General features: G+C 45.8%; 2 protein-coding genes across 3 annotated transcripts; both read right to left on the reverse strand.

The window, feature by feature from the left end:
• Window positions 1-50: 50 nt before the first annotated feature.
• Window positions 51-8402, reverse strand: LOC311509959 (inositol monophosphatase 1-like). Of its 2 annotated transcripts, none has more exons than XM_084575415.1 (9): window positions 7980-8402; window positions 4868-4943; window positions 2500-2633; window positions 1243-1347; window positions 1030-1087; window positions 839-947; window positions 642-750; window positions 414-565; window positions 51-340 (listed from the first exon to the last, which is right to left on the reverse strand). In XM_084575415.1, exons 2-9 carry the CDS (start codon window positions 4928-4930, stop codon window positions 213-215), a joined length of 858 nt encoding a protein of 285 aa, XP_084431541.1. In that variant the 5' UTR covers window positions 4931-4943; window positions 7980-8402; the 3' UTR covers window positions 51-212. The 2 variants fall into 2 exon arrangements, with proteins under 2 accessions (XP_084431541.1, XP_084431542.1); XM_084575416.1 differs by having other exon boundaries at window positions 56-340; window positions 1042-1087; window positions 7980-8393.
• A 1688-nt stretch (window positions 8403-10090) lies between these two features.
• Window positions 10091-14939, reverse strand: LOC311509947 (inositol monophosphatase 1-like). The gene is made up of 8 exons (XM_084575403.1): window positions 14499-14939; window positions 14136-14226; window positions 12441-12574; window positions 11416-11520; window positions 11226-11271; window positions 11044-11152; window positions 10811-10919; window positions 10091-10708 (listed from the first exon to the last, which is right to left on the reverse strand). The coding sequence occupies exons 2-8, from the start codon at window positions 14193-14195 to the stop codon at window positions 10327-10329; spliced, it is 945 nt and encodes a 314-aa protein (XP_084431529.1). The 5' UTR covers window positions 14196-14226; window positions 14499-14939; the 3' UTR covers window positions 10091-10326.
• Window positions 14940-15100: the final 161 nt, after the last annotated feature.

Consider the following 15100-nt stretch of genomic DNA (forward strand, 5'->3'; position numbering starts at 1 on the left):
CTGAATTCAGATTCAGATTCAGAAAACTTTATTTGTCCCCGGGGGACAATTTAAGGGTGACCACCTGACGTACCACCTGCAGTGTCACCCGTCGCCCTGATGTCTTGTTGAGGTCATCCTCATAAACGAACCCAGTAGTCTGAATGTTTCTAACAAACTTTATTTATTACAAAGTATAAACATGAAGACACCACATCCATCAGCAGCGTTGGTCACTCCTTCGGAGGTGGAGCATCGTCTCTGATTGGCTGGAAGGAGGCGATCTCTCTGACGACCCTATCGCCGACTGTCTTGCTGTTGGCTGCTACGATCCTCCTGGACATCAGGTCCGCCTCTCCTCCTGAACACAGAGTGTCAGTGAGAAGCCCTGGGCAGGTAAACAGGTGACTGTGTCAGGATCGGAGCATCTTTACCTTCCACATCCATCAGAACTCCTCCAGCCTCAGAGACGATCACTGACCCCGCCGCCACGTCCCAAACGTGGATCCCGATCTCGTAGTAGGCCTCAACACAACCCGACGCCACCAGACACATGTTGATGGCTGCAGTGCCGGCGCCACGCACCCTGGGACAGATGTCCACATTTACTCTGTCAAAGATACGTTTATGCCACAACATTAGGAACACGGTGGCGGCCTTACCCGTGTACTGGGATGCTCAGGATATTTCTCAGGCTGCAGAAGATTTTGTCGACAGCTTCAGGAGCTCTAGAGGATCCGAACTCTGTGGCTATGATGGCTTGTTTGATGTCTGACAAGAACCACAGGTAAGAAGCGTTCAACAAATCCTTTCATGGTTTGTTTTGGAGGATGTGATATTGATGTTATTGTTCACTGACCTCTCTGGTCAGAAACCTGAAGCGGTTCTCCATTACAGAACGCCCCCTTCCCCTTCCTCGCTGTGTACATCTTATCGTCAAGACAACTGTAGACCACGCCGAACTCCATCTGAGCGCAAAGTCGAGATGGTTAGAATAGGGTGGTACCCAGAGTAGAGTGAATTCAGGAGGTTCTACTTCAGGAACATTACCAGGAGTCTGACCTGTTTGTTGACAGAGAATCCGATGGAAACGGCAACGAAAGGAAACCTGAAAGAAAAACAGCTGTTTACATCAAAACTACCAGACCTCAGACCAGCTGATACACGCCAGAGAATAATTAGTTATTAACATGTTAATAACACGTCCAGATGATGACGATAAAAATAAAAGATGAAGTTTAAATGTTTTGAAATAAAACTCACGCGTGGACGAAGTTGGTTGTTCCGTCGATGGGATCGATGATCCAGGTAGGAGCGTCTGTCAGGACACAAGGTTCACCTGCAGCCACTGACTCCTCCCCTATGAACCTGACGGACACATGATGATACGTCATCAGGCTCCATGTTGCTGTTGGCTCCAACACACGGAGATTCCAACTAACAGAAGAGTACGGTGGACGTCATGTGACCTGTGGCCTCATGTACTAACAGTTGCGTAGATTTCCTTCTAAATCATGACGTAAGTTCAGATTTAGAAGCATTTCGAAGCACATTTCCTTTGTACATCCCGATTGAACGTACCCGACTCCTCCCTGTCCACGCCCCTTTTAAATATGCAAATCCATGTCCACGCCCCCTTTAAATATGCAACTCCTTGTCCACGCCCATTTTAAATATGGAAATTATATTTAAATTGACTCTGCACCTGAGATTCCCATCTCTGCGCGATCAGAAAACAAAAACATAAGAATGAGGAAGACGGGAAAGAAGAAGAACTTCACAGAAAGAGAATTGGAGACCCTGCTCACTGGAGTGGAGATGTGTAAAATGTGTTCTTTGGCACGCTGCCACAATGTTTACTTGCATTTGCGCATCACGTATGATCTGCACACTGATCGAATGAAAATGTTTCCTGTTGACATTTACAAATTCATGCGATGGCGCTTTTATAGCAATGTGTGTGCAGTCGATAGCTCCGATTACATTCAGAAAACCGTCTCTCGCTGCAAATTGCTCTTTAATGTTGACCTGTTCAGATGCATTGTATGGGAATCTGATATACCTGGCTGACATGCGGATAATTCCGTCCCACATGGCTGGCATGGCTCTGCTCAGGGTCGACCGGCACAGTCCCGATCGGTCGGAGTAATAGTTTTCACATTGATGACAGTTTCCCGGCATCACCTCTAAGTGTCTCCAAAGGATCGACATCTGTAGAATCCTACTTACGCCAGCCACGTCGTTGGCGTAGCCACGTACAAAATTCCCGGACATTTCACTCTTGATACATCTGAACTTTTACGTGAGCGAGTACTTACGTAACGTTTTTGTACTTAAGCAACGTTCGTACATGAGGCCCCTGGTCCTGATCTTCATGGTGGTCGTCACGGTCTCTTGACGATGGTTCTAATCTTAAACGAGTCTTTTCATCTCAACACTAATTAACTCAAAGATCATCAGGCATAGAAACGATCAGAGTCAGATTCATTCATTCATTATCAGTAGAGAGGGCGGGGCTACCTGTGAGTAGAGAATTTCTCCTTCACTGATTGGATGATGAGTTGCTCCACCTTCTGATCTGTTTGTGTCACCAGGTCAACAGACGAACTCTTGGTCGTCACCTTCCTGTCGTCACTCAGAGCGTCACGCACCACCTGATCAATACATCAATCACACGTTCACCTGCAGCCCCTCATCAACTCAGTCTGATCATTCACGTGTTCATCGACCACAGGAAACCACATTAACGCAGGCCTTAAAGTATTCTGGCACCGTGCCGGATCTCCGGCGTGAGGCGTTTGACTGCGATTTAAAAATAAATAAATAAATAAATAAACTTGTTGCTGTGGGTTATTGTCAGGCTCCAGTCAGTGGAGTTCGCTGACCAATGGAATCAGAGGAAACCATCTTTCTCTCCTAACCAAACTAATATTACAGCCAATCATAAGTAGGGTGATAAAATGCTTTGACTAAACTGTTTTAAATCATCAGTCAGTTACATGAACACCAGGTTTATCAGCAGAGTTTAACAAACGTCTGAGAAGCTCATGAAGTTTGTTTTCTCTTCATGTTGCCGAAGCCTCTATAGAACATGGACAGAGGTCTGAATGTTCTGGTTCACTTCTATGATGATGATGATGATGATGATGTCAGAGTAATAACACAACATCATACAAACAGGGAAGTTAATATCAGCAATGCTTCAGCACTGATGCTGGAACCGAAAGACGTCCTGAAACAAGAAACCAGTAGTAACCGGTAGTAACCAGTATTAACCAGTATTAACCAGTATTAACCAGTATTACCCAGTGTTAACCAGTAGTAACCAGTATTAACCAGTAGTAACCAGTATTACCCAGTATTACCCAGTATTAACCAGTATTAACCAGTAGTAACCAGTATTACCCAGTATTACCCAGTATTACCCAGTATTAACCAGTAGTAACCAGTAGTAACCAGTATTACCCAGTATTACCCAGTATTAACCAGTATTAACCAGTATTAACCAGTATTAACCAGTATTACCCAGTAGTAACCAGTATTACCCAGTATTACCCAGTAGTAACCAGTAGTAACCAGTAGTAACCAGTACTAACCAGTAGTAACCAGTAGTAACCAGTATTACCCAGTATTACCCAGTATTAACCAGTAGTAACCAGTAGTAACCAGTATTACCCAGTATTACCCAGTATTACCCAGTGTTAACCAGTAGTAACCAGTAGTAACCAGTGTTAACCAGTATTAACCAGTATTACCCAGTATTAACCAGTAGTAACCAGTAGTAACCAGTATTACCCAGTATTACCCAGTATTACCCAGTGTTAACCAGTAGTAACCAGTAGTAACCAGTGTTAACCAGTATTAACCAGTATTAACCAGTATTAACCAGTGTTCTACTGGACAGTTATCAGTTATCAGAGGTCTTTATTTGTTCTGAACAGCTGGTTTAGAATCACAGTATTATCCTTTTAAAAAAGGCCTTAAGACTCATCTTTTTATAAAAGCCTATGGCTAAAACTGCTATTTTTAATGTCTAGTTTTAAAGTCTTTATGTTGTTTTATGTGCATTGTAGCACTTTGAGGTCATTGCTTTGATGTAAAGTGCGTTATAAATAAAATTTATTTTATTATTTATTATAACCCTATTTATAATCAGTTAGAGCTGTAACTGATTATAAATAGCTTTTTATATAAATGGTCCTTTACTGATTGAAATGGTTGTTAACTGAATAATTCCTCAGATTAATTATCCTGATGCTCTCTAACATCTAACTGAATAATTCCTCAGATTAATTATCCTGATGCTCTCTAACATTATGACCTTTAGTTTCTAACAATCATTCAGATCACTGGTGGAGCCGTGATGCATCTGGAGGTGTGAGGTATCTCACTCTGTGACGCTGCTTAAAGCTCTAATCTCTATTTACACAGACCTTTAATTTCTAAAAATCATATTTTAGATTGTAGATCATCTCGTACTCTGTGTAGCACAATACCAAAAAGTTGTTTGTAAAATGTCCTAGCGTATTCGTCAGACCCACTGTGCCCCCGCCGCCCGGAAAAAAGTTCAGACTCAGGATTTTTTTTTTTACTTTAAGCCCTGTTAACGTCAAAACTGCAAGATGTGATTAAAAGGGTCACAGGTCAGGGACAGGGACAGGGATCAGGGGTCCCGGGTCAGGACGAGGGTCAGGTAGTAACCCTCATCCAGAGTCCAGAGTTCATGTCAACATCAGCTGTTAGAGACTCAAGAATCAAACTGCATCATCATCATCATCATCATCATCTTCAGGACCTCCAGACTCCAACATCAGACACCTGAGCCCACCTCTATAAGGAACAAGAACTCCTTCAAAATAAAAGCTGCAGGTGAAGCAGCTTCTCTCACCTCTCCAGCTTTCCGTGCCACAGCAACAGCGTGATCCATGGCGCTCTGCCAGGCGTCGGCCATGTTGGAGGAGGAGCTACAGGGAGAAGAGACAGACTGAAGTAAACAAACAAACACTAACGGGTTAATTCCATTCAATTCAATTTTACTTCAAAAGCCCCCAGAGTAGCACAAAGAGTCTCCTTTAAGAGGAAGGAACCTTGAACAGAACCACATCCAGAACCAGAACCAGTTCATCTGCATCTGCTTGAGGCCGAGTAGAGACAGAAAAAACATCGATCTGACTAAAGTAGAATCTGATCGTGATACAAATATAGATGATGATGAATCTAAATAAAGCTGTTAGTGACAGTTGTTCCAATTATATATATGTACGTCTCAAGATGCTTTAGAACCCGGCCTGAAACCCCCAGAGCAGCCTGAAGGCGACGGTGGAAGGAAAAACTCCCTTTTAACAGGAAGAAACCTTGAGCAGAACCCAGCTCATATGGAGGAACCCATCTGCCTAAGGCCAGCCGGGTACAGACAGAAGAAAGAGAGAAGAGAACAGCAAGATAAACATACGTCTGTCATAGATACACATATCTGACAGGTCAGTTATCTGCTGTAATGACTGAACACAAGAGGAATCAATCAGTAGGGCAGTTAACCTGCTGGACAGTAGCAGCACACAACGTACAGGAGCTCAGACAGGGGTTCTGCAGGTTTGAGCAAGTGAAGTTTAAGACCTTTTTAAGACCATTATAGGTTCCATTTAAGACATACACAAAGTACAAGAAATAAGGACAATTACTTTCAAAATAACAAAACGTATTGTCATTCAACTATGAACTATCCTGTAGATGTGATTTAACATGCACTGAGACATGTCCCAACTTCCTCCATCCAATGTGCCATGCATAGTTGTGTAATGTATTGTAAGCCATTTAGGCTTAGAAACACATCGCTGTAGAGCTCCGGGCGTCACGTGACTGTTTTTTGTTGACGTCGCCATATTGGCAGGAAAACTTAATAGAGCCAGTGGTGATTTCAGTCCGTCAGAGTTTACTGCGCACTTTAAACAGATTATATATCACGGATCCTTATCATACCTCAGGTGTGCTATTTATAACAGCCGGGGGGGGGGGGGGGGTCCCCACACGTCACTTTATGATGATGAGGCAGCAGAATCGGTAGAGTCTGCAGCTCACACAGTTCAGCCAATCAAATCATTTCATTCAAGCTGTAACAGCCAGAGTATCACAAGGAGCAGTACCAGTTTACGCCACACGGCGGCGCCTCCTTTGTGTTCATCGCTTAGTTCAGCAGGTGTCACTCTGGTTGCATCCGTCTCTTCTTTTTTTTACTTCCTCCATCTCCGCTGGTGAAGGCTACAAGCCACCAACGTTTTATTATGTTATTATATTTTATAATAAGCCGTGAGACCTGGCTTCATATGGTTCTGTTTAATAAATGTATTGAGCTGAAATCCCTCCACTTCGTCTCCTTGTTACTTCATGTTGAAGCATACTACTAGCAGACGTGGCTAAGCTTCTCTCCAACTCTATGTTACAAAGCCAACAATCATTAAACTTACATTTATCCACTTCCCAAGTTGACAACGAGGTTCATGTGACAGAAGAAGTCTCAAATCCAAAAGGCATAAATCCATAACACTAACAAACGTTATGAAAGAAATCTCCCCGCTTCACCTGCGCTGTACGACCGTATCATACCTGGTGCAGCAACACAAACCAGGCTGAACACCGGATTCCACTTCCAGGTCTCATTTGTAGTTTAATTTCAGCGTACTGCTAATAGTTATATTTAATAAAGAACTACACAGAACACACGGAACTAACTGTGAATGACACCGACACATTGGACGAAATGAGACTGAAGCGGTAAAAATTAAGACTTGACGAAATGTAATTTAAGACCTACAATGTAAAATATGATCGTAGCCTATTTAAGACTTTTTAAGACTTTTTATGACTCAGCGGAAACCCTGTCAGAGCATCATCCCCCAGCAGCCTGGGCCTATAGCAGCATCACTAAGGGATGGTTCTCAGAGCATCGTCCTCCAGCAGCCTGGGCCTATAGCAGCATCACCAAGGGATGGTTCTCAGAGCATCGTCCCCCAGCAGCCTGGGCCTATAGCAGCATCACTAAGGGATGGTTCTCAGAGCATCGTCCTCCAGCAGCCTGGGCCTATAGCAGCATCACCAAGGGATGGTTCTCAGAGCATCGTCCCCCAGCAGCCTGGGCCTATAGCAGCATCACTAAGGGATGGTTCTCAGTGCATCGTCCTCCAGCAGCCTGGGCCTATAGCAGCATCACCAAGGGATGGTTCTCAGTGCATCGTCCCCCAGCAGCCTGGGCCTATAGCAGCATCACCAAGGGATGGTTCTCAGAGCATCGTCCCCCAGCAGCCTGGGCCTATAGCAGCATCACCAAGGGATGGTTCTCAGAGCATCGTCCTCCAGCAGCCTGGGCCTATAGCAGCATCACCAAGGGATGGTTCTCAGTGCATCGTCCCCCAGCAGCCTGGGCCTATAGCAGCATCACCAAGGGATGGTTCTCAGAGCATCGTCCCCCAGCAGCCTGGGCCTATAGCAGCACCACTAAGGAATAGTTCTCAGAGCATCGTCCTCCAGCAGCCTGGGCCTATAGCAGCACCACTAAGGGATGGTTCTCAGTGCATCGTCCCCCAGCAGCCTGGGCCTATAGCAGCATCACTAAGGGATGGTTCAGTCCAGCCCAATCACAGAACTGAACCAACTAATCCGTTGTGGCGGCACGTGGCCGCTGGGGGCGTCGCTGAGCGCGCTCATGTCAATCTCTCTAATAATTGATCTAAATTGATTGAATATTAATAAGCCGTACAGCTGGCAGGACGTAAAGAGGAATCGGAAAGCCATAAAGTGTCGCGTTATCGGACCGTGAGTCAGTATAAACGAAGCGGCCTTAAAACAGCATATTTCTGAACGGAGTCTGGTGGAACGGATGTGGGACAAAGACGGTTACCGCTCCAAAGAAACGTCAACCCGCGACGTGAGACGGAGCTTTAAGCCGAGCTTTAACACTAACATGTAAACAACAACAATGATATAAAAGAGGAGTGAAGTCTCACCTGTAATCAGTCTAATCCGCTGTTGCTGCTCCGGGTCAGCGGCTCCGCTCACTTCCGGGTTTCTTCTTCTTCGTCTTCGAGCGGCAGAGCGCTGTTGCCGCCTGCTGGTCATCGAGTGCAACTGTACCTTACAGGAAGTGACGACAACTGTAAACTGGCTGATTATCTGATCAACAAGTGGATCAGCTGGTTCTGTTGTTGTTCTTGCCCTGTCGTCTTCGTGATTTCTCTGGAGGTTTCAGTTCCGGGTTTTGAGACAAGAGACAATTAGTTTTGTTGTTGACGTTATATAAATAAAAGTGAACATCTCATTGATCCGTTATCAGCCTGATCAGCTGATCAACACAATAAACATCCATTCATGCTTCCATCCATACACTCATTCACCCATCATTCATCCATCCATTCATCCACCCATTCATCCATCCATTCATCCATCCATTCATCCACCCACTCATCCATCCATTCATCCACCAACTCATCCACCCATCAACCATCCATCCATCCACCTACTCATCCATTCATTCATTCATTCATCCATCCACCTACTCATCCACCCATCAACCATCCATCCATCCATCCATCCATCCATCCATCCATCAACCATCCATCCATCAACCATCCATCCATCCATCCATCCATCCACCTACTCATCCATCCATCAACCATCCATCCATCCATCCATCCATCCATCCATCCATCCACCTACTCATCCATCCATCCATCCATCCACCTACTCATCCATCCATCCACCTACTCATCCACCCATCAACCATCCATCCATCCATCCATCCATCCATCCATCCATCCACCTACTCATCCATCCATCAACCATCCATCCATCCATCCATCCATCCATCCATCCACCTACTCATCCATCCATCCATCCATCCACCTACTCATCCATTCATTCATCCATCCATCCATTCATCCATCCATCCATCCACCTACTCATCCATCCATCAACCATCCATCCATCCATCCATCCATCCACCTACTCATCCATCCATCCATCCATCCACCTACTCATCCACCCATCAACCATCCATCCATCCATCATCCATCCATCCATCCACCTACTCATCCATCCATCAATCATCCATCCATCCACTCATCCATCCATCCATCCATCCACCTACTCATCCATTCATTCATTCATTCATCCATCCACCCATTCATCCATCCATTCATTCATCCACCCATTCATCCATCCATCCATCCATCCATCCACCTACTCATCCATTCATCCATCCATCCATCCATCCATCCACCTACTCATCCATTCATTCATCCCTCCATCCATTAATCCACTCATCCATCCATCCATCCATCCATCCATCCATCCACCTACTCATTCATTCATTCATCCATCCATCCACCTACTCATCCATTCCTTCATCCCTCCATCCATTAATCCACCCATCCATCCATTCATCCATCCACCTACTCATCCATTCATTCATCCATCCATCCATCCACCTACTCATCCATTCATTCATCCATCCATCCATCCATCCATCCACCTACTCATCCATTCATCCATCCATCCATCCACCTACTCATCCATTCATCCATCCATCCATCCATCCATCCACCTACTCATCCATTCATTCATCCATCCATCCATCCACCTACTCATCCATCCATCCATCCATCCATCCATCCACCTACTCATCCATTCATTCATTCATTCATCCATCCACCCATCCACCCATCCATCCATCCATTCATCAACCATCCATCCATCCATCCATCCATCCACCTACTCATCCATTCATTCATCCATCCATCCATCCATCCATCCATCCACCTACTCATCCATTCATCCATCCATCCATCCACCTACTCATCCATTCATCCATCCATCCATCCACCTACTCATCCATTCATCCATCCATCCATCCATCCATCCACCTACTCATCCAATCATCCATCCATTCATCCATCCATCCATCCATCCATCCACCTACTCATCCATTCATCCATCCATCCATCCACCTACTCATCCATTCATCCATCCATCCATCCATCCACTCATCCATCCATTCATTCATCCATCCATCCATCCATCCACCTACTCATCCATTCATCCATCCATCCATCCACCCACTCATCCATCCATCCATTCATCCATTCATCCTTCCACTCATCCATTCATCCATCCACTCATCCATCCATCCATTCATCCATTCATCCTTCCACTCATCCATTCATCCGTCCACTCATTCATTCATTCATCATCCAGCAGTAGAATAAGGACCAGGACCACATTGACGTCAGTCTCCTTTTTTTTATTGACGTTAGATCAGCAGACGTTCTGCAGGACGTTCTTGTGTCACTCCCTGATCTACAGCCCGTTCACACCTGTCGCTCCACAGACACACCTGGAGGGGTCATCGTCGTCACGACGACAGGGAAACACCTGGATCACCTGAGCAATGTGATTGGCCACAGCGAAGGAGCTGGCGGCGATGACTCTTCTGGACATCATGTCAAACTCTGAGCCTGAGGACACACACGCACCAATGAGAGGAGGCCACGCCTCCAAAGGTACATCAGGTACACACAGGTACACACCGTCTGTATCCATGACGACGCCTCCAGCCTCCTGGACGATGATGGCAGAAGCGGCGATGTCCCAGCAGTGCATCCCAATGTGATAGTAGGCGTCAGCTCCACCTGTGGCCACCTGACACATGTCGACCGCCGCCGTTCCCAACGCACGCACTCTACAACATGCCAAGAACACGCCAAGAACATACAAGCAGCCACTTAGGAAGCAGTCACTGACATGTATTTAATCTAATTTAGGGCCTAGGTGGAGTCCTCACCCATGGACAGGAAGTTTCAGGAGCCTGAAGATGTTGGAGGTCATGGTGGACAGAGCCAGGTCATCACGCTCCGCCCCGATCTCCGTCACCACCACACACCTGTTGATGTCTGATTGGATGACAAACAATAAACCAAAGCCCATCTTAAAAACAATTTCCAATACCACCTTAACACTCAGGTTCCAACCATCATCCATACTAGGAGGACAGATGGACGGACATGAAGACGTCACCTTCCTGTCCTGAGGTTTGCAGCGGTTGTCCGTTCAGGAACGCCCCTCGGCCTCTCTGAGCGTAGAACAGTTTGTCCTCCACACAGCTGTACACGATCCCGAACTCCGTCTGACAACAACAACAAGTCAACTTCCTGTCTCACACACCTCACCTGTAACGTGGGATGGACAGGTGAGCCTACCTGCTTGTTGACGGTGAAGGCAATGGAGATGGCCACAAACGGAAACCTGCCAGTGAGAAAACCTGTTGTTGACCCATGACTCGTAGTTCTGTTGGTTGTAGTTTTATGAGCGCTAGTGCTATGAGTTGCAGTTCTAAGAGTTGTAGTTCTATACCTTGTGACATCACTTTGTGGGCGCAGAGTCACTCACCTGTGGACAAAGTTCACAGTCCCATCAATGGGGTCGATGATCCAGGTGGGGCTGTCAGTCAATTCCAGACGTTCTCCTGCAGCTACAGACTCTTCTCCGATGAAACTGAGGTCAAAGGTCAACAGGTTACTTGACAGGGACACTCGGAGAACATTCACAAGTTACTGGTCCGTACAATAGAACAGCAGAACAGAGTAGAACCTGTGCCGATGATACTGGTCCCTACAGTAGAACAGAGTAGAACCCGTGCCGATGATACTGGTTCCTACAGTATTTTTATTTTTATTTTTATCTTATTTTTATTTTTCTCTATCAGGACAAGCAGTTATTTGTATTCTTTTTATCATTATCTATTCTGCTTCTGATGTCTTTTTATTTATAAATTGTATTTGGACCCAGACCTCATCGCGTTACTCCTGCTATATACTATTGCTGTGTGAATGGTTGTATGTCTAGATGGTGGATTGTAGAAACTGAATTGCTCTTCGGGGATTAATAAAGCTTTCTGTATCTGTATCTGTATCTGTACAGTACAACATGTGCTAATGATACTGGTTCCAACAGTAGAACAATAGAACCTGTGCCGAGGATACTGGTTCCTCATTAGAACAGTAGGACATAGAACCTGTGCCGCAGGTGCTGGCTCCTACATTAGAACAGTAGAACAGAGTAGAACCTGTGCTGAGGGTGCTGGTTCCCACATTAGAACAGTAGAACATAGTAGAACCTGTGCTGATGATACTGGTGCCTACAGTAGAACAGAGTAGAACCTGTGCCGAGGGTACTGGCTCCTACATTAGAACAGTAGAACAGAGTAGAACCTCTGCCGAGGTTACTGGCTCCCACATTACAACAGTAGAACAGAGTAGAACCTGTGCTGAGGTTACTGGCTCCCACATTACAACAGTAGAACAGAGTAGAACCTGTGCTGAGGGTACTGGCTCCTACATTAGAACAGTAGAACAAAGTAGAACCTGTGCTGAGGGTACTGGCTCCTACATTAGAACAGTAGAACAGAGTAGAACCTGTGCTGAGGGTACTGATTTCTGATGGAGGCGATCAGGATCTTCTCGACTCTCTGATCAGTTTCTGTCACCAAATCAGCCGGAGAACTTTTCAGCTTCACTTCTTTCTGCTGCTGAAACGCAGACAGGACGACCTGGTGAAGAAATGTAAAAGAACCAGAGATGGAGTTAGAGTACAGGAAGTAACAGGAGTACAGGAAGTAACTGGAGTACAGGAAGTAACAGGAGTACAGGAAGTAACAGGAGTACAGGAAGTAACAAGAGTACAGGAAGTAACAAGAGTACAGGAAGTAACTGGAGTACAGGAAGTAACAGGAGTACAGGAAGTAACAAGAGTACAGGAAGTAACAGGAGTACAGGAAGTAACAAGAGTACAGGAAGTAACAGGAGTACAGGAAGTAACAGGAGTACAGGAAGTAACAAGAGTACAGGAAGTAACAGGAGTACAGGAAGTAACAGGAGTACAGGAAGTAACAAGAGTACAGGAAGTAACTGGAGTACAGGAAGTAACAAGAGTACAGGAAGTAACAAGAGTACAGGAAGTAACTGGACCAGATTCTACACGTGGACAAAACTAATTCAGACTCCTTAGTTATTGTCCTCGGTGACGTTAACAAAGGAAATGTTTATCAGCTGTCCCACCAGGGAGGACAGAACTTTGGACCACTGCTACACTAAAGTCAAAGATGTCTTATCAGACCACGTCATGATCCACCTGCTAGGAGGACATCTAAGATGTGGACCAGTGAGGACATGGACTGCACTGACTGAGACACTTTCATGGCAGCAAGAAACAGTTTGGATGAGACAGAAGCAGTGACGTCATACGTCAGCGTCTCTGAGGACAGTGTGAGTTATAGTGAAGACAAACCACCTGGAGGACGAGGAGTCCAAGGACAAGTTGAGTAAAACAGTGATGGAAGCTAAACCACAGTGGTGTGTGTCAGGTGTGTGTGTATCAGGTGTGTGCGTCTCAGGTGTGTGTGTGACAGGTGTGTGTGTGTCAGGTGTGTGTGTGTGTGTGTGTCAGGTGTGTGTGTGTGACAGGTGTGTGTGTCTCAGGTGTGTGTGTGACAGGTGTGTGTGACAGGTGTGTGTGTCTCAGGTGTGTGTGTCTCAGGTGTGTGTGTGACAGGTGTGTGTGACAGGTGTGTGTGTCTCAGGTGTGTGTGTCTCAGGTGTGTGTGTGACAGGTGTGTGTGACAGGTGTGTGTGTCTCAGGTGTGTGTGTCTCAGGTGTGTGTGTGACAGGTGTGTGTGTGACAGGTGTGTGTGTCTCAGGTGTGTGCGTGACAGGTGTGTGTGTCTCAGGTGTGTGTGTCTCAGGTGTGTGTGTCTCAGGTGTGTGTGACAGGTGTGTGTGTCTCAGGTGTGTGCGTGACAGGTGTGTGTGACAGGTGTGTGTGTCTCAGGTGTGTGTGTACCTGCCGTCTCTCAGACATTAAACTTTACTTCATGACATTCCTGAACGTTTTTATCAACACTGACCCTCACCTGAACCTTAATGATATCACCTGCTCTGCCTGCACTTGATTGGTCACACACCTGGTCAGATAAAACTATGACATCATTATCAACCTCTTCTCTGATCTGATCAGACTGAAGCTGTCCATTTAATCCCTCAAACAGCATTTGATTGGACCCCCTCCAGTCCCCCATCAGCACTGTGCTCTGATTGGCTGCGGCGTCTCTTACCTCACTGGCTTGTTTGGCAATGGAGATCCCAAAGTTGAGACAGTCCGTCCAGTCGGCCATGATCACAAAAAATCTGACAGAGTGAGACCTCCTGTCAGAGAAAAAACATCAGATGAAGAGGAGAAGAAATGACAAACAGAGAAGAGGAAGAGGAGGTTAAAAACAAAAACAAGAGAAGAAAAGAGAAGAAAGAAAAGTAAAGGAAGAGAAAAATGGAAAGTGAAAAAGGAAAGAAAGGGGAGGATGAGAAGATGGACAGATCCAAGAAAAGACTATAAAGAATAAAACGACAAAAACGGAAACAGAGCCAGAACAATCTAGAAGAGACAGGAGAACCAAAAGAACCAACAGAACCAAACGTACCTGAAGAATCTTCTGAGGAAGAAGAAATAACTTTCTGCAGTCCTCTGAATATTCTCTTTTATGCAACAAGCAGCCAATCAGAGCTCAGGCCGCGTCTCCAGAAGCAGCAGCAGCCAATCAGAGCCTCTTGGGTCTCAGCCGCAAACAGGAGGTTCATAAGTTCATTCAGAACTTCACTGAAAAAACACTCAATTTAAGACGATGGTTGTTTAAGACAAAGATGTTCAGAGAGGAGTCTCAGATGTAAGTGGTGGTGGGGGGGGGTCAGAGGTCACCGGGGCCAAGGAAGTAGCAGCACGTGTGTTGAGTCAGCTGACTGTCAACAAACATCCTGTTAAGAGACTGAGGACAAAGCGTCTCCAAGACAAACTCAGTTAGAGGCAGCGTGTCCCTCATCAGCCAATCACTGTCCTTGTCATGTGTACAAACTGGACTCTGGTGTGATAGCAGCAGCTCTCTGGGTTTCTGGTCTCTACGTCTGTAGTTTCTGGGTTTCTGGTCTCTGGGTCTGTAGTTTCTTGGTTTCTGGTCTCTAGGTCTGTAGTTTCTGGGTTTCTGGTCTCTGGGTCTGTAGTTTCTGTCGTTTCTAGTCTCTGGGTCTG

Source organism: Chelon labrosus (assembly GCF_963514085.1).
Source record: "Chelon labrosus genome assembly, contig: SCAFFOLD_39, whole genome shotgun sequence".
NCBI classification, from domain to species: Eukaryota; Metazoa; Chordata; class Actinopteri; order Mugiliformes; family Mugilidae; genus Chelon; species Chelon labrosus.

What these genes read in the sequence shown, in the direction of transcription:
- LOC311509959 (XM_084575415.1), bottom strand. Translation starts at nt 4,930, where the DNA reads ATGGCCGACGCCTGGCAGAGCGCCATGGATCACGCTGTTGCTGTGGCA. An exon ending in ACAACCAACTTCGTCCACGC is followed by an intron (nt 1,088 to 1,242) that starts GTGAGTTTTATT and finishes TTTTTCTTTCAG; the next exon opens with GTTTCCTTTCGTTGCCGTTT. An exon ending in ACAAACAGGTCAGACTCCTG is followed by an intron (nt 948 to 1,029) that starts GTAATGTTCCTG and finishes CTTTGCGCTCAG; the next exon opens with ATGGAGTTCGGCGTGGTCTA.
- LOC311509947 (XM_084575403.1), bottom strand. Translation starts at nt 14,195, where the DNA reads ATGGCCGACTGGACGGACTGTCTCAACTTTGGGATCTCCATTGCCAAA. An exon ending in CCTTCACCGTCAACAAGCAG is followed by an intron (nt 11,153 to 11,225) that starts GTAGGCTCACCT and finishes TGTTGTTGTCAG; the next exon opens with ACGGAGTTCGGGATCGTGTA. An exon ending in GCAAACCTCAGGACAGGAAG is followed by an intron (nt 10,920 to 11,043) that starts GTGACGTCTTCA and finishes TCATCCAATCAG; the next exon opens with ACATCAACAGGTGTGTGGTG.